General features: G+C 27.6%; 1 protein-coding gene across 1 annotated transcript in view; it reads left to right on the top strand.

Annotated features, from left to right (window-relative positions):
* Positions 1–27,665, top strand: part of LOC117169286 — a 136,583-nt gene that overhangs the window by 66,296 nt on the left and 42,622 nt on the right. The window contains exons 5-6 of the mRNA XM_033355588.1: positions 9,295–9,463; positions 12,793–12,947. Coding sequence (XP_033211479.1) covers positions 9,295–9,463; positions 12,793–12,947 — 324 coding nt within the window. The remainder of the gene's footprint in view (positions 1–9,294; positions 9,464–12,792; positions 12,948–27,665) is intronic.

The raw sequence follows: 27,665 nt of genomic DNA, 5'->3' as shown, positions 1-27,665 counted from the left end.
TACTGGAGTTAGTGCCTTTACCGTAAAATATTAAATTATAAAAACAAGATAAAAATGTCTAGAGCCAAGCTTAAATAATACTTTGCTGTTTTTCAGGGAAAATAATAAAATATTAACATCAATTTTACAATTAATACTGTACATCCTAGCTTTTGTATGTTTAAAATATTTAAATTTTTCCTTACTATAGAACCTCTTTTAAGAGTACTTGTCTGCACAATTAAATTTGCATGAAACTCAACCTGAGTTTGGGTCAAACGTTACGTTTAACTTTATTGTTCATTGACCCACAAAATAAAATTGCCTCTCTAGGAATTAGACCTTGAAAAAGGTTTTCCAAATTTATTATAATTGAAATAAAATTGTAGGTTTATTCAAATTGTTTTTTTATTGGTTTGCCCGACGATGTTTTCCTACTATTATATACCCAAAAGCTCCCAAAAAAGAAGTATTAGATTTTTCGAATCAAAACTTTTTATTCACTTAATTAATTAATCAATTAATTAAAAATTAATAACCCGATTAAAAATATAATGGTAGAACAAGGGACTAAATACTTGGATTTTTAGTGTAAATAGATTGTAATATTGCATGGGATTCCAGAAGATTTTATGAATTATAGGAAGTTCTTAATAGAAAATTATTATACAGAAAAAATTATAGGATAATCAGCATTGAAATGAATAATACAAAAATAATCAAAAAGAATTATTGAAAAAGTAAAGCAAAATAATGAAATTAATATTTTTTTGTTTCACATTTAACCTTTTCAAATAAAACAAATTAAATATTAAAATAATTATTGTAAAAACTAGAGAAAAACTTAAATTCGTAAATTCACTTAATATCTTTAAAATCCCTTAAACTTCAATTTTAATACATATGGAAAGCTTTGTAAATCACTTAAAACTTTTCATTGCCATTGGACATATTTCTTAATTTATTCAAATCTTTAAACTTGTTCAAATATTTTGAAATCCATTGAAATTTGTAAAATTCCTGAAAATCTTTATAATAATTGCAAGTATAATAATTCTTGTTCTTCGGTGCTTAAAATCTTTAAAATCCCTTGAAATCATTGAATCATGTGAAATTCGTTGAAATAACTTAAAATCGCTTACAATTTCCTTTATTTTCTACATTTCCTTATACATTCCCTGAAGTATATAAACATCAATTTAGAAAAGTACAAATTATTTTAAATTCCTTGAATATTGTTTAAAATAAACGTATTCAGTAAATTAATCTTAACAAGTCGCTTAAATGCATAGAAATGTTTTAAATATCATTTATTAATTAAGAAATTAATTATAAATATTTATATCCCTAGGGATTTAATAAAATTCTTGAACCTTGTGAAATTCTTTAAAATACCTTAGAATCCCTTAAAATCTTTAGAATCGGTATAGAATTTCCTTAAAGTTTCTTTTCATTTAATTTATTTTCTAAAATTCTTTAAAGTTCCTTGGAAATATTTTGAAGTCCTACAAAATTCTTTCAAAACCCCTAAAATTTTTCTATATATTTTTCCTCTCTGAGAAGCTTCTGAATACGTACAACACAATTTAAAAAAAGTTTAAATCATTCGAAATCCCTTGAATATCATTTAAATTCAGCTTATTCAATGAAGTTATTTTAAAACATCGTTTAAACCCACAGAAATCATAAAAAATCCTTTGAAATTCTTGGAAATTTAATCAAATCTTTGAATGTTGTAAAATTATTTGAAATATCTTAAAATCCCTTAAAATCTTTGGAATCGCTATTGGAATACCTTATAGTTTCCTTTCATTGGAGTTTTCCCAAAGTTCACTAGAAATCCCTTGACACATTTTTAAATCCTACAAAATTCTTTTAACGCCTTCTAATTTTTTATATAATAATAATACATCTTTATTGAGTTCGTAAAAAGCAGGATATGTATATTGCGATCAGCTATAACATGAGAACCCAAAGGAACTCAACCTTGAAGCTTCTTTCGAACCTAACCCTTCTACCCATTAACAACCAAGAACTACAATTCTTTAACTTATGTTCAAGCCTCATTCTCATGAATGAAAAAGAGAAATTCCTAAATGTAAACCATGTTCGGGTATCCTCTTCAAGAATCCGTGGTCAGAATGGATTTTTATCCAGTAGAAAATCCAATATAGCGCGAAAATTTGGAGCTCAACTAATTTGATCACCTTTAATCATAGTTAAGTTGGAGTTAGAATATTCTTTTGGCTCGAAAACAAATTATGAAAAAAATGTCCGATTTTTTGCCACTTTTTCCCAAATTTGGCGCTATATTGGATTTTGTACTTGACAAAACTAAATTCTCACCACGGAATCTTGAAGTACAGTACAACCTCGATTATCCGAGGTAATGTGAGGAGATACTTCGGATAAGCAAAAACTCGGTTAATACGGAAGAAGTACAAAACTCGGAAGAGTTATCTATTTTTTATAAATTTTAAATAGAAAAATAAATATAAACATTTAGAAAATAAAATTTAAAAACTTACAAATTTGGATTTATCTTTACGGTACAAAGCATTGTAACTAACGTGTCTCAAGGAAGTCGATAATAGAGCACTTTTTCCATCTGGTCAATCGTATTTTAGCTACAATACTGCCTCGGATCACGGGAAGCCAAGGATAATCAAAGACCGGATAATCGAGGTTCTACTGTAGTTCTGGTTTGATAATGGGTTAATCTAAGTTATTAGTAAACCAAAAATGAAAAAACAAGGACATAAATATACAGCTTGCAACGTCATCGCAGAACTAGAAAGAAAAAGATTTTGGTACTATAATGTGAACTACTCTAAACTTAAATTAAAATACGAAACTTGAAGATAAAAGAAGACAAGAATTAAATTGCTTTCTTCGCAGACAGGAATCTCATGGATCTGCAAAGGTTCATGGACGCTATATAGCTTGCCATCGGATCCTATTGCAAGAGATTATTTGGCTTTCTTACCTTCTACAAATAACAATCTATCAAAAGCATATTACGAAACGCCCTGCAAGAGGACCCTGAAAGAGAGGACACATATTTGCATATTTCGTATGCGCATATTAAAAAAGGGACTTTACCGAAGACTGTCAAAGCAACAGATGTACCCCTGGTAGGAGGTCTTAAACGCAGATTATATTTTAAGACCTAGATTTTTCGCTTGAGCTACAATGGACAACAAGAATCAGCCTATCGCACAATTGGGCAAGCAAGTATCTTGAATGTTTCCTATTGGAAGAATTACAGACTTCGCAGAGTTAATAACAAGATAATAAAATAAATAAATAAAAGATTAATAATAACTCTTCGGCCAACTTCGTCATGAAATTCAAAGCCAGGGAGAATACTGTGGTACCGATATCTAGATCTTCCAGCTTGCAGCAAACATATACCTACATGTCTTCCGCACACATATGGATTGTCACTTTCACTTTGTCCCCGGATACCGCCTCCGGAATCGACAAGAATTTTATCAAGGGTTCTCGAAGGTCGTTGGTGTAAAGAGTGAAAAAAGCCGACTGAGAACGGCATTGTGTGGAACCCTTTTACTTAGTGATCGGACCATGTGTGACGATCGTGATGATAAGGTATCCGACATTTAAACTAGCTGGCTTTCATTCAAGAAAGAGCCACCAAACCAAAACATTTCATTACCAGAGATTATTTCAGATATTAATTTGTCTAGCAGAAATTGGTGATCGAGAGTTTCGAGCACCCGTGTCAAATCAAGTAGGGCTAAAAATAGTGATTTCAGAAGATCCAATTGTTTTTAATGCATGGAAAGAGCTATTAAAGGCAAATTTTTACCAGGGTATTTTCCAGGTGAGTAAGAATAGGAATCAGGCGCAAATCCTTGTAGGAAGTTGGTCAGTCACATTTTGGAAGAGGACGGGCGAACACAAGAAATATATTGCAAAAAGAGTCCAAAGGAAGTATAAAGGCTGAAGGCGCTTTTGTTGCCACTTGCAAGGCTTTATCAGATATGGAAATAGTATTGAGTCAAGATTGAGTATGATAGGCTACCTCACTTAGCTGCCTGAAGAGGAAGGTAACGGGATCGAACGAGTCTGTCAAATCAGGGATCTTTATTGGATTATACAAGGTATTCGATGCATGACGAATACATACTGCTTTGCTGAAGATCAAAACTTTCCGTAGAGTTTACCAGGACCAAATTCAGCCTTGACCATCTTTAGTAGCTTATAAAGGTGTCAAGGGTGGTTACAATTTATATAAACAGAACCGTTAGGTAGGCTAGAATCGATATCGTGGACCCATATAAATTTTTTCGTTCTTAGTTTCAGCTGCGACCAAGTCATCTTAAAATTTAGCGATGTTGGACTTGACGATTATTGGATAAGAAATCATTTTTTTTCAATTAAAACTCGCAAAACGTCCTCGATGTTGGTTGTATTGGCCTTTGACTTGAAAAGCCGGTAGATCGAGTCGACTAGGTCTGGGAGTTTCTCCTGAGGAGACACCGTAATATCCGTGATAATGACGTCCCTGTCGCGGTCCGCTTTTTCCAGGCTTCTAATACGCTTCTCGTACGTGCACTTAAGACTGTAGAGTTCCTCCTTGCACTCCTGATAGTTCTTAAAGTTCTGTTGTCCGATGGGTAATTATAGCTGGCTGACAGGGTTGTGGCCGTTGAAATACATTTAATCATTGTGTTGTCGTGAGCCTGGATCTTACGGCTGATTTCAGAAACATTAGCTTCAACTTTTTCTAAACTCTCGGGAATAGTGTTCATTTTCGAGAGGATTTTCAAAGCAGTGGGATTGGGAGAACTTTTTTCAGCTGGTACGAATCAAGTAGATTCCAAATAAGGGCCACCTAACGGAGGAGACTAGTTGTAGGGCCCAAGGTGGCGTAGCAGAATAAAATTTGAACTATACGTTCTTGGGGTATTCAGGACATCTTCGTCAGCAAGCTCGTCTGCCTCATCCTCCTTAAAATCCGTGACAAACTGGAGTTCTTCGATTAACACCGAGGAAACACCTCCAGAGGCATCCTGATTCGCAAAGCAGTTTCGACAGGAACCACTGACAAGGAGGGTTCCACCTTTCTTTTGTGCAGCCTCATAAAAGTGGCAGCATCTCGCATGAAAAGCAACATTGCTGGAGGCGCAAATTCTCCCCTTTGGAAGTTTTTTCATTACTTAATTCCAAGTTTTGCACATTCTATCAGTAATAAGTTGCTGTGTTTGTAAGGAAGGCCCTGACATCTTAAGAAATTAAACAAGACAAAAAAAATGAGCCGAAAATAACAAACAAACCAAAATATAATTTTAAATGGATCTTGTCGACTTTAGAAGCGATACAAGGTTTCCTTTAACGAAAAGTAGACCACCTGTCGAGGAGCAACTCGCTTTTAAGTAGTGCACTCTAGGTAGTTTACCTCGAGTTATTGTAGAATAATGTTAGCGTTTTCTCAATGACGTCTTTTTCAATTCTCTGGGCCTTGGAGAACAATTCTCTCTATTTTTTCACCTCCAAAAAGGTGACACAATAAAAAGATTGTGGTAAAAGTACGAAAAATGCCCAAAAAGCCCGAGCTGTTGCCAAAACACAATCGACTTCTAGCCCTCTGGCTCCCTCTAGCTCATCTTTAAATCCCTCAAGATCTTTGTGAACTTAAAACCACATTTTAAAAAATGAATAAATTTCAAATTCCTTAAAAATAAGTTGAATAAAAATTGTTCATAAAGCTTATGTAAGAAAATCGTTTGAATCCCTAGGAATCTTTTTGATCCGTTTAATCCTTGGAGATCGAATAAAATCCTTAAATCTTGTAGAATTCCTTTAAATGCCTTAAAATACCTTGAAATCGGTGGAATCCCTAAGAATCCCTAGGAGTTTCCTTTCATTTAACTTTTTTTCTCGAAAGCTCACTAGAAATCCCTTGAAATATTTTTAATTCCTTCCGAATTCTTTGAAACCCCTACAATTTTTTTAGAATTTTTTAAATCCTTTAGAATCGCTTGAAAACCCTTAAAGTCTCCTGCAAACGTAAAAAATCATTTTAAAAAAGTATAATTCATTTTAAATCCATTAAATATCACTTCAATTAAACTTATTTATAACAACTATTCGAAAATCGATGAACTCCCGAGAAATATTTCGAATCCTTTGAAATTTCGCGAAATTTAAGAAAATCTTTCAATCTTGTGAAATTCTTGAAATACCTTGAAATCCCTTCAAATCTGTGAAATCCCTCAGAATCTCCTTAAAGTTTAATACAATTTTATTTATTACGAAATTTCGGCAAAAAAGTTTGAAAAATTTAGAAGTCTGAATAAAAAATCTTGATATCACTTAAAATACCCTGAAATCTCGAATAAACGTGAACCTAAATATTCCTTTAAAAAAAATTTTTAATAAAAAATTCAAAAATTTTATCAAATCAAAATTTATTTTCGTTCGATACCTATCGATTATAGAAAGAATGTTAAAAATAAAATACCTGTAGTTTAGAAAGATCTTTGAGCCTGTTATAAAAGGCCAATATACAAAATTCAAAAACTTTCTTTAAAAATTATAACTGACGAAAAAATAAAATTTACAAAAATAATTTCAAGTGAATTTCGGCTTTTTGGAGTCTTTGGAAACCTATTGTAAGTTAAATAGTTACTAAAATTAGAAATTTATATTCGATTTTCTATGAGCTATATACATTAGTTAGTATGTGCATAACACGTAATTTCCAACTATCCGGATTTACATATTGCCGGCTAGATATTGAATTAAATTTTCATAATGTTTCCTATGGCTGTAAATTAAATTCTCTTTATTATTCGTTCATTAATATGCATTAAATTCTATATTCCACCTCTGCCAGTATAAAACATATAATATTCCTTTTTATCCTACTCGGGTTTTTTTGTCTCCTCCATTTCGGGCAATTATTAATAATAATCTCTAAATTAATTCATTCACTTTATTCGCATTAAAGCTCCTACTTTTTCATAAATAAGGAAAAAATTCTGAAACTTTGAAAAAATGTTAGCTACCGTGTCAACTAGCGTGTCCGTATTCATCTATTTAAAAAAATCTCGAAAGTTGTGAATAATTTCCGAAAAATGGAAAATTCACAAAACAATTCGAAAATTTTCGAGAATTCGTTTTTCCTTATCCGGTGCAAGAAAGCTTCATCCAAAGTTGAGGAAAAATGCCGGAAATTGTTTACAGTGCCGAAATTCCTTGAAAAGAGCAGTGAATTGCAGAAATAGTTGATTTGTGAAAATAATTAATTGTTACATTTTCAGGCACGTACTCGAATAACTTTAAGTTCCTGTGAAGTTTTTTTTGTACAAACGGAAACATATGTTACACATGTAAAAAACTAAATGAAGCAAAAAAAGAGAAAAAGTTTATAAACTGACTACACAGAATTGAATAAATTGAATAACCAAAAGAGTTAATTTTCAACTGAATAATTAAATTTTTAATCGAAAAAGAGAAATTTAAAAAAACGGTTGAATTATAGAAATTACTCACAATATCGCAAATTTTTTTACAAATTATACATTTATTTATTGCCAAATCGTTAAATGTTGAAGTAAAAAGATACATTTTTAACAAAGTTTGAAGTAATTATTATTTTAATTAATTGGCAATCATTTGAAAGATTCCAAGTTGCACAATCTTGACTTTTATCCCCAAAATCTTGCAAATTTAAGAATGTTGATTCATACATGTATGAACTTTAAAAAAAAATTTATAGATATTAAAGTTTAAGAAGAAATTTTAATAAGTTTTAAATTCAGGGCTTGAGTAAATTCAACGAATTTCAGGAATTGAGAATATTAAATGAATTCAAAGAATTCTGAATATTCATGGAATTCAGAATATTCAAAGATAACATGGAATCCAGCAGGTTTGAGAAATTCATCTAATTTTAGAAATATAAATTATTCCAGGAATTCTGGGAATTCACACAAATTTAGGATTTTCAGAGAATTGAAGGAATTTACAGTTTTCGGATTTCAGAGAATTTAGAATGGTAAGGGAATTTCAGGAATTTAGAGTATTGAAGGAATTCATTAGAAAATTCAAAAAAATTTGAAATACAGAATGCTCCAGGAATTCATAGAATCCCGAGTATGCAACGAATTTCGAATATTTCAAGAATTAAAAGAATTCCGAATATTCAACGAATATATACAATTCCTAATACTGAACTAGTTTTGATTATTCAAGTAATTCATAGAAACCGCTTATTTAATAAATTGAGAATATTTATGTACTTCAGGATATTAAAAGATAACAGGAAATTCGGGAGATTTGGATAATTCAAAGAATGTTAGGAATACAGAATATTCGAGGAATTTAGGGGTTTCAGAATATTCAAGAACCTCAAAGTATTTAAAGAATCGAAGGAATTTATGAATTCAAAACATGCAAGGAGTTCAGAGAATTTAGAATAATCAAAGATTTCCTAAAACTTAGGATATTCGAAGGTTTCAGGGAATTCAAAGAATCTTAGGAATTCGAGAATTCTTAGGAAATTCAGATTATTCCAGGAGTTTCGGAAATTCAGAAAAATCAAGGATTTTTTAGAGAATTCGAGGAACGCAAAATTGTCACAGTTTAGGCAATTTAGAGCGCTAATGGGAATTCAGGGAATTTCAGGAATTCAGAATATCCCATTAGTTCAAGTAATTCAAGGAATTTCAGAAATTCAGAATATTCTAGGCATTCAGAGAATTTATAATATTTTAAGGATTCAAGGAATTCAGACTATTTAAGGAATTCAAGAAACTCAGAACATTATAGGTATCCAATGATATTGAAGAATATATTGGAGGATCTTTTTTTTCATTTTTTCTTATATTTTGGTAAATATTCGCTTGAGAGGAAAAAGTTTTAAATAAAAGTTTTGATTCTCATTCGGAAGCTAATTTTAAAGAGAAATTCTTAGTTTGAACTCGAGTCACTTCATATTTGATGACTCTATAAAAAATTTTTAAAAAACGTTTCTTTTTCATATGGGAAATACGTGTTAAACTCAATGGAGCTTGAGATACCTCTAACTATAATTTTTTTCAAATAAAAAAAAATATTTTTTTTTGTAGATTTGAACAAATTGTGAGGCGATTAGAATAGAAATTCGAAACAAAAACGCGTAGTCTACCCTACTGGAGTTAAGAAGATATTCGTCCTGATTTTCTAGGCTATTACGTGAAATGAGTTTGCCATTAGTCAAATCCCATTCGCTATTTTAGTGGAAAACCACTTTTGTTAGATGAATTGCAAAGTTAAGTGCACGTTTCTTTTTTTTACTTTTTACAGCGCCTATTCTAGCCATAATGGACGACTCCGGAAGAATAAAGTCCGGAGAAAGACACCTAAAAGCTGGAAGCGCGTTAAGACTGAGATGTGAAGCAAGAGACGTTCCTGAGCAACATAATGAGACTGTCATATGGACCAGAGGAGATGAAATTCTTACTGAGGATGTCAGGTTATAACAATTTCTTAACTTTATCCAATCACATTTTATAAACTTCAAACACATAGTCCAGTTTTCAACCAAACTGACGGATTTTCAACTAAAATTCAGAATTTATAAAATATATGTAATTTCTCAATCTGGGAAATTAAGTAATGAATTTATGGTTGATAATTTTGCCGATTACTGGTCAAGTAATTTTTGGAGAAACGAAACAAAATCTACCTTGGGCAGGATTTGAACCCGAAGCGCTGGTATTCACGAGTAGAGCGTTTAATCTATTACGCTACCGAGGCCAATTTAATTCAGATTAGAATTAATCACCGAGAATTAGTGGCGTTCTCGGTTCAAATCCGGACTGAGGCACATTTTTTCTCGTTTCGCTAAAAACTATTTGACTATTAATAGGTATAATTTACGATCAGAAAATAATTCAAATAAAAAATCTCCAGAACAAGAATTAATTGTCAACAGAATACCTCAACTCTGAACTAAAAAAGATAATGTTCTAACTATTCAGATTAATTTAAAACTAAAGTAATAGATCTCCAACTAAAAAAGGATTTTAAACGAGCTATTTCAACTTACTACCAAATACTTGAATTTACAAAACAAAAAATTACATTTCTACAAAAAAACAAACTTTTAAACAAAATAATGAATTTTCAACTACATAGTGAAATTTTTAACCAAAGTAATTAAATTTTCAACCGACAAAGAGAAATTAAAAAAACAGTTAAATTAAACAAATGACTAGCAATATCGCAAATGATTTACAAATAATATGCATTTTTTGCCAAATAGAGAAATTTCACAGTGAAAAGATAAATTTTTAATAAAGTATTGAGTAATTATTATTTTAATTACAAAAAATTAATAAAAAAAAAGAAGAAAAAAGAATTGTCGACATAATATTTTAATTCTCAACTATGCAGATGAAATTTAACGAAAATAATGCATCTCCAAAAAAAAAGAATTTTAAACAAACTTATTCAACTTTCCACCAAGTCGTTGAATTCATGAAAAATAGTTTAATTTTCAAATAAAGGAGAGAAATTTTAGGAAAAAATTGAAATAATTACATTTTCAGCTACAAAAAGTAATTTTTAAAAAATAAAGAAATTCTCAAGAAAGAAGTCATTTTTAAATAAAATTTGAACTTTTAATCAAAAAGATTAACTTTCTAGTAAGAGCATTGATTTTCTATCAAACATACAAATTTTACATTAAATAAATATATTTTTAATCAAATTTTTTAATTAAAAAAAAGTTTACTTTTTAACTAGAATGTCGCATTTGTGAGCAAACGTCTTAATTTTATACCAGAAATACCGAATTGAAAAAAACAGAATAATTCAATTTTACAACATGTAAATAAATTTTCAAGTAAATGATGCATGTACGAGACAAACTAAATTTTAAGCAAATTATTTCAACTCTTTGACAATTACTTGAATTTACAAACAAAAAAATTACATCTTTACTAAACAAGGCGAATTTCCAACATAACACATGATTTCTCAATTTAAAAAGTTAATCATCAACCAAATATTTGAATTTAACAATAATGGGCTGTTGCACTGAATCGTAGAGTTTTTTTACTAATTAGATCAATTTTCAGTCAAATAGTAAAATTTTTAACTGAACAAGATGAATTTTTCACAGAAACTGAAATAAATATATTTTCAGTTACAAAAATTAATTTCGAAGCAAAAATTTCCAACAAAATAAGTATTATTATATTAAATATTATACATTATATTATAATTTTTAAATAAAAGTTGATCTTTTGAACAAGAAGATTAATTTTCTAGTGAAAGGATTATTTTTTTACAAAAAAAACAAATTTAAAAAAAAGTACATATATTTTTAATCAATATTTTAAGTTAAAAAAGAAAATTTTAGTTTTGAACTAAAATGATGCATTTGTAAACAAAAGTCTTAATTTTATTTCAAAAACTACATAAATTAAAAAAACAGAATAGTTCAATTTTACAACATGTAAATAAATTTTCTAGTAAAATGATGCATGTACAAGCAAAAAATAAATTTAATAAAATTATTTCAACTCGTTGCCAATTACTTGAATTTATAACAAAAAATACGGCTCTACTAAACAAGATAATTTACTGAAGAAGATTTAATTTTACTAAACAAGAATTTCAATTTTACTAAGAATTTTACTAAACAAGATTTAATTTAGAAAATAAAATTCCCAACGAAACAGTCCGTTTTCTATCGAGGAAACGAATTTAAATTAAATTAAACGAAATATAAAGAATTTAAAAAAATAAAATACATAAATTTTAGTAAACATTTAAATTTTCAACGAGTTATTTGAGTTTTCAACTAAAGTAATAAACTTTTGAACAACAATGTTAATTTTTTAAACAAATAAACACAACTTAAAAAAAATGAAAAGAATAGGTCAATTTTATAGACATGTAATGTAATTTTCAACTAAAATGAGACATTTCCAAGCCAAAAATGAATTTAACACTAATTATTTCGACTTTCTACTAAGTATTTGAATTTACAACGAAATTACTTCTCTATTAAAAAAGACCAATTTCCAGCCAAATACATGAATACATTCCTTTTCAAGGAAAAAATTAATTTTCAAACACATAGTGCAATTTTTCACCAAAGCAGTTTAATTTTCAATAGTAAAAGAATAATTTTTCACAAAAAAATGTCTCACTAAATTGTAGAATTGTTTACAATGTAGATGAATTTTCAGCCTCATTTAAATTTCAATCATAAGAAATGAATTCTAAATAACAAATTTAACATTATTTTTTTCAATTAAAAATAATAGTTTGATTTTTGAGCAATGAACGTGAATTCTCAACCTAGCATTTTTAATTTTAAAATATAAGAGTTCTGTTCAGACATTAATTCTCAAACCAAAAAGACTAAGTTTCTATAAAACAGTTGAATTTTCGAACCAAAATATGAATTTTGAACAAAAAGTTAGCTCTCAATCAAAAATCTTAACCAAAAAGGTTGCTTTTTAAATTGTAAGAATTTTCCGCAAAATAATAAAATAATTAAAAAATATTCGTAGACTTTTTAATTAAAAGAATAAACTCCCAACCATCATTAACTGAGCTGCCATTTGATCTCATACAATATAGCAATAAGTAGTGCATTAAATACAGGATAAAAAAGAAAAATTTGTTAAAAAATCGGAAAAGCGAAGAATGAAGAGAAAGAGGAGAAAATCTGTTATATAGATTACTCGTACCAATTAGCCGTAAGAACTTTCTCAAAATCTTTTTCTTATCGACTCAATTATTTTTGGATTAAAGAATAAATTTCTCCGTTTATTTTGTTCACAGTGAAAATAAAACAACAGAAATGTTAGATGGAAGAGAAATACAAGTGATTATTAGTACAATAGTTGTCGAAAAAGCTACATCTAAGCATGCTGGAAATTACAGTTGCGTGGTACCTGAAAAAGCAAAAACAACCGTTGCAGTTCATGTTCTAAATGGTAAGCATAAAACAAATCAATTTCACATAGATAGTTTGATTGTTTGAAAATTATTATATAAATTTCTCTCTGATGCTGAGGGTGATAAGCCATGAGCGGAAACTGTATTTGAATCAGCTTTTAGTGAAATTAGCATTGGGGGAACATTCTACTGATTGTGATATATTTGACATATATTTTTCTAATTAGAATAAATAAAAGTTACAATTATATTGTCTGAATATTAGTGCATTTTAACCATTGATTTTAGAATAACTAGCAAAAATCTTAAATTATTTTAATTTCGATTTTTGGATTTAGTTTTGAGGATCAATAAAAGAATAAATGGGTCTTCGCACATGAATGAAAATAAGACTCAGTTATATCAAAGAATAAATACATGGCGGAAAATAATAACATGTTTCTTTGGTTCAAGCTAAAGAAATTTTAGAATCCATTTAACTTTTTCCAAAAAAATGTTCACTTAACTCAAGTCTTTATTTTTAATTTTCAAACACAAGATAGAAACAGAAAGTATTATCCAATCGAGAAAAGGTCTTCAAGAGAAAAGTTTATATGGGCGAGCCACTTTTGTGATGTATAAAAGTTGGGAAAAGAAACTCCATTTTTTTGCATTATAAAAAAAAAGTAGGGAATGCATTGCCACCCGTAAAGTTGTGATTTTATGGTAAATTTGAGATTAGGGAGTCAAATTCATTTCTAAAAACTTTTTTTAATTATACAAACTTTCAGGAAATATGTCTTACTTTACTGAAAACAATTTCCACTATCACAAAGAATTTAAAAGAATATTTGACCTTTAATAAGCAAAAAAATTGTTTCCCAAAATAAAAAATCTATAAATTCTTGCAAAATGAAAGTTTTTGTTAAACCATTTTTATATTTAATTTAAAAACCACTTTAACTCAATAACTAACATATGCCGAAGATTTATATTTCTTTAGCTTTCAACATATAATCTACTCGAAATTTTGACTAAAGAAGTATTTTAAGAATTTTAAAAAATGTTGACAGAATTAACTAATTTTGTTAAGCTTCCTGAGAAACACTCGAATGATACAAATTAATTAAATTAATTTTAAAATCAATTTAAAAAAATTCAACATTCCGAATGATTTCCTAAACTATCAAAAAAGAATGTAAAAGATTTTGAAAAGAAAATTTCAATTTTGCAAGATTTCAAAATTTTAGAAAAAATCGAGTTATTTTACTAGATATTAAGAAATGAATTACATTTCGATCAAATAGTTAAGAAGTTTGTCCAGAATTTGACAACGTTTCAACAAATAAACTGGAAAAGTTTCATGTACTTTTTCTAATTTTTAAAGATTTTGAATTTAAAAAAAAAAGAATTACTTTTAAAAATATTTGAAAATCCTAGCAAAATTTGAAACACAATTTGAACTTAAACAGGAATTCAGAAAATTTGAAGCAATATGTAGGTTGCTAAATATTTTTAATTCAAATTTGGACGCTTTTTGAACGTTTATAAAAGTTTTAAGATAGTACATTTCTTAAAGATTTCAAATAATTTTCAAAATTTTTAAAAGAAAATCCGGAAGTTTCTAAGGCAATGTTTCCATTCGAACGTTTTTTTTAAACTCAAGAAGATTTTGATTAATTTTAAAAAATATTTAGGAATCTTAGAAGTTTTAAAAATATTTAAAAAATGTCTTAAACTTTATTGAATAAGTTTTTAAACATAATACTTGAATTTTCAAACAACAAAGATAATTTTCAACAAAAAGACAACAAAACTATTATCCAATTTTTGTAATTTTGATTTTCAAAATTTTAAAAAGAAATTCTGGGAATTTCTAAGGCAATGTTTCCATTGTGAATGATTGTTTCAAACTAAAGAAGAATTTGGTTAATTAGAAATATATATTTAGGAATCTTAGCAGTTTAAAAAGGTTTTTAAAACTTCTTAAACTTTACTGAACGAGTTTTAAAATAAATAAGCAAATAAACGTGAAAAATAAATAATTCATTAAAAAATTTTCTTATTTTGGGTTCAAAATTATTTTTTCTGCGAAATTATGTATTTTTTGTTAAAAATTTAACTATTTGGTTGAAAATGAACTTTTTTGTTGAAATTCAAATTTGAAATATCTCAAATACTTAAAGTTCTCATGAATTTTCTTAAATATATTAGGACAATTATATTCAAATAACTTTAATAACAAGTAAACATAAAAAAATAGCATACAAATAAGGTATCAAATACTTTAATTTAGTGTAGCTGTTACCTCAAATCAAGTCTCTGTAAAAAAGTTTATATGCTTGTATGAATTAAAATCAAATTCTTTTTTATGAAAAAAATGTTTAATTTACTTCACCATTATTTGTCAAAATTCAACCATTTATCAATGAGTGGTTACAAGCGACAGTGATACAACTTCAATGGCGACAAACGATGTTTAAATAAATATTGTTTGTAAGTTTAAACATTTAAAAACAAAATTTCCTTTTATTTTAAATGAGATCATCAACAATGTTCGATTCATTCTGATAATCATAGAATAACTATTTTTCCCATAGATATGATTTTTTGCAAGAAAAAATGGCTTAACAAACATTAAGTGATTTTCTGAAAAAAAAAAAACATTTTTTTAATTGTAGGACAAGAATCACTTCTTTTCAACTAGTAGAAATTCTTTCTAGTTGCAAGAATATTTTCTAAAAGTCTTCTAATTTTGAAACATGTTTTAGGGATTAGAAAATTTAAAAAAAAGGATTTCATGGTAGACCCTACTCAAAATAATCAATATTTATAATAATAACAACAATTTTATAAAGATATGAGCTCGTAAATATGAAAGACATTTTTCATCCCGAAATAAGACGATGCCACATTTCTAACTGATATATGGAAGAAGGATCTTCGACGGAAAAGGATAAGGCGGCGAAATATAGTTTTCCTCTTATCGAATAATACGCTTCCACGAATCGACCGAAAATTTTAGAAACTGCAGATCCGGATTGGATCTTATTCGGTCACTCTTTTTCTCTCGCCTTCTCTCGATTGTACGAGTACTCGAACAAAAAACCGATCGACTGAGTTCGGTTTGGTCAATTCGAGCATTGAGCAGCTTATCGTTAACTTTCTGATACCACTGCAAGCTTTCTGAAATACCTTTTTTTAAATTGATCTCACAATTTTCAGTAAAATTATTTTGAAAAATTATTCTGGTAAAAGTCGTTTAATAAATGAATATTGATTAATGGATTTTACTAGTAAATGCGTTTATTTCTTGTGTGACGGGGGGTGTCTAGTGTTCTGGAAATCCTTAAAAACCCGGAAAAGAAAATATTTTAAAGCTTCTTATGTTTTTCCCATCTTGTTCAAATTAAACATATTTTTTTGATTCGAATCGATTAAATCTTGACCAAGTTATCCAGTTCTATTTTTTTTATTGAAGATTCATCCCTTTAGTTGAAAATTCGTGTTTTTTTTTTATAATTATTTTTTTTAAATTAACATTTTACTACTAAAATTACAAATTTATATATTTCTTTCGAACTCATCTCATTGGTTGATACTTCAACTACTTTGCTGAAAAATTGTTCTTTTCTGTTAAAAAATTTACTTTTCCAAATGAAAATGTAACTATTCGAATTTGCTTAAAATTTGATTTTCATAAATTAAAAATTAAACCACTTGTGTAAAAGTTGAACTACTTTGTTAAAAATATATTTCTTTATTTAATATTGATCTCTGTTAACTTTTTCATTTTTGTGTGGAAATTTGATCTTTTTTAGTTGAAAATTCGTCTTTACTGGTAAAAGACTAATCTTTTACGTTGAAATCTCCTCTTTTGGTGAAAACTGCAACTGATTAAAAATGCATGCATTTTGATAAAATAGGTCATTTTTTGGTAAAAAATTGCAGATTTTTTAACTTTTTAGTTCCGAATAAATTTTCGATGCTTAGGAGAATGAACCCGTAAATTATATTGCTGTGAAAAAACACTTTTTTATCATAACGCCATGAAAAAAAAACTCATCTCAATAAAATGTGATGAACAAAAATAGATGTCAATAAGCACTGTACAAAAAAATTCATATTGGTAAACGCTGTAAAAAAAGCACGTCTTGTATAAATACTGCGAAAAGAAACCCTTTTTAATAAGCGCCGTGAGAAAAAAGTAAGCTCGTGAAAACGCCATGAAAAAATATATTTTTTGTAAAATCGCCGTGAAAAAAACCTTATTCATGAAAAAACCGTGATAAGTAACTTATTTAAAAGGCATCGTCAAAAAATCCTTATGAAAACCTTCTGGAAACAAATCTTTTCCCATCGTTTCTTTAAGTAAATAATTACTATTTCCTATTGTTATAATTATAATGGTTTATTAGTTTATTAATAATAAAATATATGTTCTATAATTTAACATTAAATGTTTCTATTTTTTAGATTAACCCTTTGTCAGAATTTCGAAAATTGTAATTCAAGATGGCGGATTCAAGATGGCGATTTCAAAATTTAGAAAAGAAAGAGATCAATGTGTTTGAAAATCTCTACTTGGGGGTTTTTGTGGTCGCTGATTACGAATCCTAAATCAGAAGTTCGAAATTTTCAATTCGAGATGGCGGATTCAAGATGGCGATTTCAAAATTTTGAAAAAAAGATTTATATAAGCTTGAAAATATCTACTGGGGGTTTTTGGGGTCGCTGATTACTAATCTGAAGTCAGAATTTTGAAATTTCAAATTCAAAAGGAAGGATTCAAGATGGCGATTTCAAAATTTTGAATAAAGAGATATATGAGCTTAAAAATTTGTTCTCTGGGTTTTTTGGGATCGCCGATTACGAATTTGAAGTCGGAATTTGGAAATATTCAAATTCAAGATAACAGATTCAAGATGGCGTTTGCAAAATTTTGAAAAAAATATATATTTGAGCTTCAAAATCTATACTCAGGGTTTTTAGGGTCGCTGATTATGATCGCTGATCTACGATTAGATTCTCGTAATTCTTCAAAATAGATCTCTTATGGCCAACACTGACACATTAATTGAGGTTGAAATGTTGATGAAATTTTTTAAATTTACTCTTACTTAGCGTAATCCACAAATTCCTTAAATTCCTTTTTCATAAGCACCGGCGGAATATTATATGAATATTAGAGATGAACATTTAAAAAGAAATCTTTTTCTTTTTGTGAATATACGTATTTTTCTTAAATAAAACAGATATTTGAAAGATTCTTCAAAATTTTGATGTGGATCATATTAAATGTAAATTTTCTTTTAAGTAGTAATTGCGAGCCGTTTTTTAATTAAATTTAAATTATTATCATCTCGCGCCAAGTGAAAAGTGTGCAAAATTTAGAATAAGAATTTTGAAGAAAAAGGATGCTTGAATTTTCGGTTTAAAAATACTATTTTTGAGAAAAAAAAGGAATTTTTAAACCAGTTAAATTGAACTGAAAACGCAAATTTTTAAGATAAAAATTTAATTCTCAACCAAAATTATGGATTTTAAAAAAAGTTAATAATTTTATATCCAGAAGAAGAATTTTTCACCGAAAAAGTTAATTTCGTACCGTCGTAGTTTAATTTTTTATTTAAAATATGGATTTTCTACCAAATAGTTGAATTTTTAGGCCAAAAAGTTGAATTTTAAATATAAGAGCTGAATTTTTAACGAAAAAGATAAAGCTTTAAAGAAAGAGAATGTTTTACAAAGTAGTTTAACTTTAAAGATAGTATGTAATTATTCAACCAAAAAAATGAAATAACAACTAAACATGTATTAGTTGATATTTTAACAAAAAAAGATTTTGAATCAAAAGCAGTTAAACTCAGACGAAAATCTAGAATTTTCAAGAAAATAGTCGTAACCTTAACCATAAAATAATAATTTTGAACCAAACATTTGCATTTTCAACAAAAAAGTATACATTTTTAAGGAAGAAGTAATTTTCTACCAAACATGCCAAATTTTAAACAAAATACATGAATTTTCAACCTGAAAAATGAATTCTTAACCAAACATGTAATAGGTAATATTTCAAAAAAAGTTTTTAATGAAAAACTGTTGAATTCCAACAAAAAAGACAAATTTTTAACAAAATAATGAAATCCTCATTGTAAACCGAATTTTGAACTAAGAAGTTGCATTTTTAACCAAAAAGGATGAATTTTTAACCAAGAAGTAATTTATAAGCAAACGAGTGAAACTGTTACAAAATTACGTGAATTTTCACCCACAAAAAATCAATTTTCAACCAAAAATGATTAAATAGTTAAATTTTCATTGTAAAAATTAATTTTCAACCAAAAATAAGATAAATTTTCAAACAAAAGATTTGAATTTTTAAACAATAAGTTGAATTTCAAACCGAAAAATGAATATTCTAGCAAGTATTCGAATGTTTTAGAAAATAGTTTATTCTTAAACTCGAAAAGAAGAATTTTTAACAAGAAAGTATTATTTCGATATCCAACCAAATAGTTGAATTTTCAAACTAATAAAAAATGAATTTTCTGCAAGAAAGCTCAATTTTCAGAAAAAAAGTATAATTTACGGACAAATAGTGCAATTGATGACTAAAATAATGGATCATCAAACAAATGTAAGAATAAATTTCTTACTCCTTAACCAAAATATAAATTTGCAAGAAGCAAGTTAATTTTCACCAAAATGGTTTCATTTTCTACCAAATAATTAAATTTTCAAGACAAGCAGACAAATTTTCAACCCTAATATATCACAGCAAAAACTAAGAATAAAATTTGTTGCAGGAAATTTTTTAGAGCAATAAAGTTTTGTTCAGCCAACTTCGCGTCTTTAAAAAAACACGTGTTTCTCATGGAGAAACAAAAGAAAGTTTAACTGATATTTGTGTAAAGTTTATCCTGCGAAGTTAATTTTTGTTGCTGAGAATCTTTCGTTGGAAACCGTTGTAAAGTTTATCTTCTGTTTTTTCTGTGATGAAATGTTGATCAAATGTTCATTTACGACCAAATAGTGGAATTTTCAACTAAAATGATGAAACTTACCCCAAGCATAAAGTAGTTCAACTTTAAACCAAGTATTTAATTTAAGAAAAGCATGCATTTTCAACGGAAAGTATAATAGTTAATATTTAAACAAATATATTTTAATTTTGAGTCAAAGGCTGTTGAATTCGAATAGAAAAAGGAAAGGATTTTTCAACAAAATACACGAATTTTGAATCAAAAATGATAAATTTTCACCAAAAAATAATATAATGACATCTTCAGTGAAGAAAATTAATTCTTAAGCAAAAAAGTTTATTTTTCACACAAGAAGATTAATTTTTTACATTAAAAGTTGAATTATCAACAAAATACATGAATGTTGAACCAAGTTCTTTAATTTTCAACTATGAAAGATGAATTTTAAACGAAATAGTTATATCAGGTCTATTAACTCAGTTCAAAATGGGGGGGGGGGGGATGAGAAAAAGAGGAAGTTTCTGGAAAACAATGAAGAAAATAAGAACTCTTAAACAAAAGGAAACAGGATCAAGATTCACATAAAATTACATTCTGAAAAAAGTAAAATTTACATTATGAAATTCCACTAATTGTAACTGAAATATGAGTCTCACTTTATCATAATTAGCTTTTTTAATGTTCAGTTTATGCTTAATTGTACTGAAGGCTATACGTGCTGTTTTTTTATCAAAAGGGACATTTGCTGTACAGGGGTGGTGGGATAACGTAAATTAGAATACATGTCTTCCCTTCAACAAAGCTGCTGAACTCTTCCCGTTTTATCCCGTTTTATCCCTGTTTCTCTCTTTCGTTCCTGACCCGACTCGTGATCCCCGGATATACATATTCGACGCACGATGAAAGCGTGGCTTGGCCACGTAATGTGACGCCAGTATGAAAATGAGGACGAACCTCGCAGAAACGAGTTGCAGCCCCGAGACCCGTTATCACCCTTCTCTCCAGTTTTTTTGGCCATTTGTGAGCTTTACTGTACTTTCGACGTGACATTTTTCCTATTGCTATAACTGTGCTACACTAATGCTTTCTCTCCGCCTTGCAAAACTATTTTGCAAAAAAATAAATTCTTTCACATTTTCATACAAAGCGATAATGATAGAGGAATTGTGCTGCAGCTCTTTTCAATATTCTATTTAATATTAAAATGATACAATTTCCAGGTCAAAAGTATTTTTGTGGGATCATTGACTATGAAGACTTTGTGAAACTCTTCACCTTGGATGATTACTAGAGACATTGAACGGCTACCTCAAATTCAATGTTTAGTCCAGGGTTGCTACAAAATTCACATTTCGAAATTCTCTGACTGTCCCTGACTTTTTTGACTAATTTTTAATTTTCTGTAACTTTTATAATTTTTTTTAAATATGAAGGCAGCCTTACTTCTAGGTTCAAAGATTAATAACGCTAATATAAAAAAATTTTGTTTTTCAAATTATATGAGCACTTTTAGTAAAAATAGTCATACCGAATTTTACAAGGAGTCATCAACAATTTGCTTTAGAAATAGATAAAATACATTAATCTTAAAAAAAATGATTGGGTTTTTAAATATAAAAAAAATCCGAACCATAAGTAGAAGAATTTCAATATTCAGTTAGTGCAATTAATTTTTAACTATGAAAAAAATTTTCTACCAAAAACTTAAATTTTTAACCAAAGTAATGATTCTTCGATTTGATAAAAATTAATTTTTAACGGAAAATGTGATAGATGATATTTCCACTAAAAATAGTTAAGGCTTCAATCCAAATCAGTTCAATGAAAATAGAAAATACCAATTTTAATAAAACAAATTAATTTCCGAACAAAGAAGATCAATTTTCAAGCAAAAATAGAATAGTTAAATTTTCTGTTAGAGCAATAAATTTTCAAACAAAAGAAAACGAATAGTGAAATCAAGAAATTAATATTTAATCAAAAATAGAACAGTTAAATTCTCAGTGAAAATTTGATCTTTAACCGAAAAGAAAAAAAATTTTACGAAATATTTCTATTTTTAACCAAACAAGTGAACTTTGAACCCAGAAGATGAAATTTCCTGCAAGAAATATAAATGTTTGCCAAAGAATGGAATAAGTTTAACTAATATTATAAACATTTGAATATATAAAATTGTAAATAGAAAAGATAAATTTTCAAGCACAAATTAATCACTCAGGTTTTTATTTAGGAAAATAAATTTTCAACCAAAAAAACGAATGTTCAATAAAAGAAATTAATATTTGAACTAATATAGAACAGTTACATTTTAAGTGAAAATGAATTTTCAATGAAGTTAAATAAAGTCTCAACCAAATAGATCAAATATTGACAAAACAGATGAACGTTTAACGAACAAGATTAAATTTCGAGCAAGATTGATAAATTTTCGGTAAAGAATGGAATAGTTAACTTTACAGCAAAAAAATTAATTCTTCACTAAAACGATAAAACCTTAAACCAAACAAATCAATTTTAAACCAACTATAGAATATTTATATTTTTAGTTCGAGAAATAAATTTCGAACCAAAAGAAAACAAATAACCTTGAGTGTTAGAATTAAAATTAAATTTTCAATGGAAAATTAAATAAAAACCGTTGGATTTTGCCAAAATGTATACATTTCCAACAGAATAAATGTATTCTCAACTGAAAAATATAACTTCTTAAGCCAAAATGTAAATGTCAAATTTTAAGTTGGATAAATAAATTTTAAACAAAAGAAGATCTCTTATTTAAATTTGGAAATTAATTACTAACCTAAAATAGAAAAGTTTAATTTTCAGTAAAATATACATTTTAACCCAAAAATAATAATTTATTAACAAAGTAGTTTCTAATAAACCGATGAATTTTTAACAAAGAAAATGAAATTTCTAGCAAGAAAGGTAAAATTTTCACAATAAACGGAATCGTTACTTTTACAGTAATAAAATTTTTTATTATAAAATGATAATCCTTTGAGCAAACAACAACAAACAGCAGCAAAACAAAGTACACGAATGTACGAAATTCGTCTGGATGATAAATAAAAGTTTTACTTTTCTGTGATTTTTGTTGCACTTTATTGTGTTTAGTTTCCGTATTCTCTAAAAATGGATGCAGCTTTTCAAACTTTTTCGTGAACGTTTTACCGCTAGAAACTCAAATAAAAAAAAAGAAAGTTTAGAAATTTTGAGCATTAATACAAAATTAGCAAATTAGGCTTCTTAGTTTTCAGAAATATTGAACCTGTTACGCATCATTGATTTCTCCATTAACTACTAACCTTTTGTTTTAAAGTTTGATGTCATGACAAAATAAAGCACCTAGTTTTGATTTTCTTAAAGCGAACGAAGTAAAAATTTCTCAATTTTACGAAAAGTAAGAAATAATAAGGTGTATTCAAATTTCCTGTTTAAATTTTAATAAAACTATTAACCCAGGTTTCACACATTCCAGACGATCGTTATCCCGGATTTCGGTGCCCGCTTCCTCGATAATTTGAGGCTTCTTCGCAGCAAGGCTCACATGAATGAGGAGCTTACTGCCTATGGCTATTATCCTCCATGCATAAATTTTAGTAATCTCCAAGATCTAAGATTCAGTACTAACGTTTTTAGCATATATATTCTGACGAAATTGTGGCTTATAATGAATTTTTCTGATTTATAAAGCTCTTAACCCTCTAAAAATTTAGTGAAAGTCAGCGCCGTGTGCCTAAAAAAAAGAGTTTCGCTTAGTAAAATTATCATGAAGTTTCCCCTACTATACTACCCCTCTCCTTGCACTAATTCTCCTACCTGCACGCCGACCTTCGCTTCGCCCCTCCCTTCCACAACTTTTTCCTTATCTAACGCGTCTCCTTCTCTTTTCCGCAACCAACACTCCCCTTCCTACTTTTATCTGCCGCATTTACCGTCACTTTCGCCCTCTCCTAATTTTTCGTTACTTCCCCTCGCCATCCAATTTCCCACATCATCAAATACACCCAACATTCATTTTCACCTGATTTTCGTACTTCTCATTCGTTCATCTCAACTTATTTTCCCTTCCCGGCCCCTCCATTTTCCTAATTTCCCTCTGCGCATTTCCACAATTTTCCATATTTTCTCTCTTCTTATATTCCATCGAATTTAACCTTCTTCACATTCTTTTATATTCCCTTGCATCCTTCATTTTCCCTGCCCTCATTTCCTCAAAATTTAACTACTTTCCCTCCTATCATTTCCCCTCACTGCCCTCCCTTCCCACACTTCCCACGATTCTCCTTATTGCCGTCCCATTATCTCCATTCACTTTTATCCCCTCTCCTCTTATAATTTTACTCCACATCCCTACCCCTAACTTTCTTTCTCTATCCTCTCGGCCTGTTCCCCTCCCCTGTCTTTCCCTGATTAAACAAAATGAATACTTCCATAAAAAATCAATGTGGCTATTGTATTAAATTCAATTTGAAAGGCTTTAAATTTATAGCATTTCCAATAAAAGTATTGCAATTTTAATGAAATAGATGAATTTTTTAATGAAAATGATGGTATATAAATCAAAATCGAATAGTTAAATTTTTAATAAAAACCACTAATTTTCAACCAAAAAGTAGCAAATTTTGAAATGAATAGAATAATTCTCAAACATAAACGATCAATTTTAATAAGAAAATTTGGTTTTCAAGCAAAAAAATACGATATTTTGACTAACAAAGATGAATTATCAAATCAAAAGAACAAATTTCCAACTAAAAAAGATTAATTTTATTAAAAAAAAAAAAACAGAAAAAACAGGAAAACAAAGTAGCTACATTTTAAACCAAACACATGAATCTCTAATCAAATACATTAATTTTTGACAAATCAGTTCAACTTTTAACCAAATAGTAGAATTTTCAACCGAAAAAGATCAGTTTTTAACAAAAAATATAGAAGTTTCCGTGTCAACCAAAAAAAAGACAAATTTCTGTAAAAGAGTAGAATTTTCTACAAAATATATTAATTTTTAATAAATTTGATAGTTTTCAACCAAAGATTGAATAATTAAATTGTCAGTTCAAAAAATATATTTACCACAAAATACTTAAATTTTCAGCTCAAGAGTTGAATCTTTAAAGCATATTAATAAACAAACATATTAATTAAATATTATTTTTCTATTGAAAGAGACAAATTTTTAACGAAATAGTTCAATCTTTGTCTGAAAAAAATTCTTTTTAATAAAGTAGATATGTCAAATTAAAAAAAATTAACAAAATATGAAATAAAATAGTTATATTTTTTGACAAAAAAAGAAAATCAACTCAAAAAGACGAATTTTTTAACCAGATGGTTGAATCCTTAATCAAAACAGATTACTTTTTAAAGAAATAGCTGAATTTTTAACAGAAAAATTAAAAATCTACCCAAAGAGTTGGATTTTTAACAAAGAAAGATTTTTAAATCAATAACGAAGCAAAATTTCATCAAAATTGTTGAATTTTCTACAAACAGTTAAGTTGTAAATCAAAATTGTTTAATGCTGTACTAATATAGTAGAATTTTCCACCCAAAATACGAATCTTTAACAAAACAATAAAACTTTCAAACAAAAATGTAAAATTTTCATTCAAGTTATTAAATTTGCAACCAAATAGTTCAATTTTTTAATGAAAAGGTTCATTTCCAACCAAAGAGTTGAATTGTCAAGCCAAAATAACTAATTTTCAACAAAACATTTTAAGTTTGACTCAAAAACGTTGAGTTTTTAAAAGAATTATTGCGTTTTCAACAAACAAATTAAATTTTATTAATATAATGAATATTAATATAAATTTAATAATTATATAATATAATAAGAAATATAATATATAATCTAAATTATATAAATATAATAATTCATTAATATAATGAAAGTTTCAACGAAAAGGAATAATTAACTTAGCGGATAATAGTTTAATTACCTTGTTTGGCTTCATATTTAGTTTGTTTTTGAATGGAAAACTATAAGAAAGGAGAAGGAAATTAATGTGGAACAGAGAGTGAAGCCAACAATGAACCAATAAGATTTTTAATAATTTATAAACAAAAAAATAATTGTTTGAATAAACTTTTTAGTTCGTGTTTAATACTTTAAAAATATTAGGCTACTGAAAAAAAATTTTGTTATAAAATGAAGTTAGTTTAAATTAAAAAAATGGTTAAAAATGATGAAAAGTTTAACCCAATGAACTATTTGTAACATTTTAGTGTCCGAATAGTTAAATGGAGGAATTATTTATTTAATAATTAATGCTATTTTAATATTGTTTAATTTATTATAATATATTTGTATCATAATAATTTCTTATTCAACTAGATAATGTAGTAGCATAACACAATTTTAAATATTTAATGCAGAACAGTAATGCTTTATGAATATTTCATTAGTTCTACACTGAATTCATTAATCATTTATTATATTTACTAGCAGTAAATGCAGCTCCCTGAATTTAATTTTGAATATTGAAAATATAAACAAGTTGAAAATACGTGAAGTCAAATTTTCTACAAAACAGTTGAATTGTGAAGAGAAGATTTTAATTTTTAAAAAAGTCATCAAAGGACATGAATTTCCAACAAGAAAAAATTAATTTAATACATCCGTTTTTAATCAAGAATAGAATAGTTACATTTTCAATTACGCAAATTAATTGTCAGCAAAAAGAAACAAATTTTCAGCAAAATAGTTAAATTTTCAACCAATGAGATGAATCGTCGGAAATTCCAGATAGAAAGTTTCCGAATAAAATATCTGAACCAGAAATTTCACACTTCAAACAACTGAAAACATTATTTTCATAAAAATATTATTCATTCATGGAAAATTAAAAATTAAATTAATGTTTAAAAGAAATTTGTCTTCACTATTTAGGTTTTAAAAAATTGCTGTTTGAATTTAAAATTAAAGTAATTGAAAAATATATATTTCCCTTTGAAAATGTCCATAGCTTTTTCAAAAAAATTACAAAAAATGTTCTAATATTAAAATTTCATTTTAAAAAATGTAAAGGAACTTTGAGATACATCAGTGCTGAATTAAATCCCGCAGCTTGGTCAGAAAATTTTATTAGGTTCAGAGAAAAATGAAGTGATTTTTTTTTCATTTGAAACGTACGTGTTTTTAAATTTATCTTTTGATAAAATGTTACTTTCGAAAAATAATTTTGTTTGACTGTAAACATTTAAAAAATTCTTTAATCAAGGTTTAATTTATGGAATTTTCAGTCGTTCTAATCCTTACAAAAACAAATCAATCTTTAACATATTAGTTCAATTTTTAAATAAGCCGATGAATTTTTTACCAAGAAAAGTTACTTTTTAACACAATTTTTCTATCTTCAATGTTATAATAAAAATTTTAACGAAACAGTAGAATTTTTAACTAAAGGAGATCATTTCTAATCCAAAATATAATGTAAGACTTTTCAACCAGAAAAATCCACATTTAACCAATAATATTTGGATTTTCTTATTGCATTCTATTAATTTCGTTTAAATTCAAGCGAGTCACTGAAAAAATGGACTTATTTTGAAAACAGAAAAAAAATTGCAAAATTTTATCAAATTTACCACTGATTACTTAAAATAATAACCATCAAGCTTAAAAATAAAATTACATCAATGTTCTCAAATGAAAAAAGTGTCTGAACAATTTAATCAAAAGCATTTAAAAAAATGACGAATAATAGTTTCACATAATATGTGTACCTTGAGATATTATGTATTATTTATTTATTATATAATATTTTGTTATATATA

The sequence above is a fragment of the Belonocnema kinseyi genome, chromosome 3 (assembly GCF_010883055.1).
Source record: "Belonocnema kinseyi isolate 2016_QV_RU_SX_M_011 chromosome 3, B_treatae_v1, whole genome shotgun sequence".
NCBI classification, from domain to species: Eukaryota; Metazoa; Arthropoda; class Insecta; order Hymenoptera; family Cynipidae; genus Belonocnema; species Belonocnema kinseyi.
Note: the sequence above shows the minus strand (reverse complement) of the source record. Positions and strands in the feature narration are given on the sequence as shown.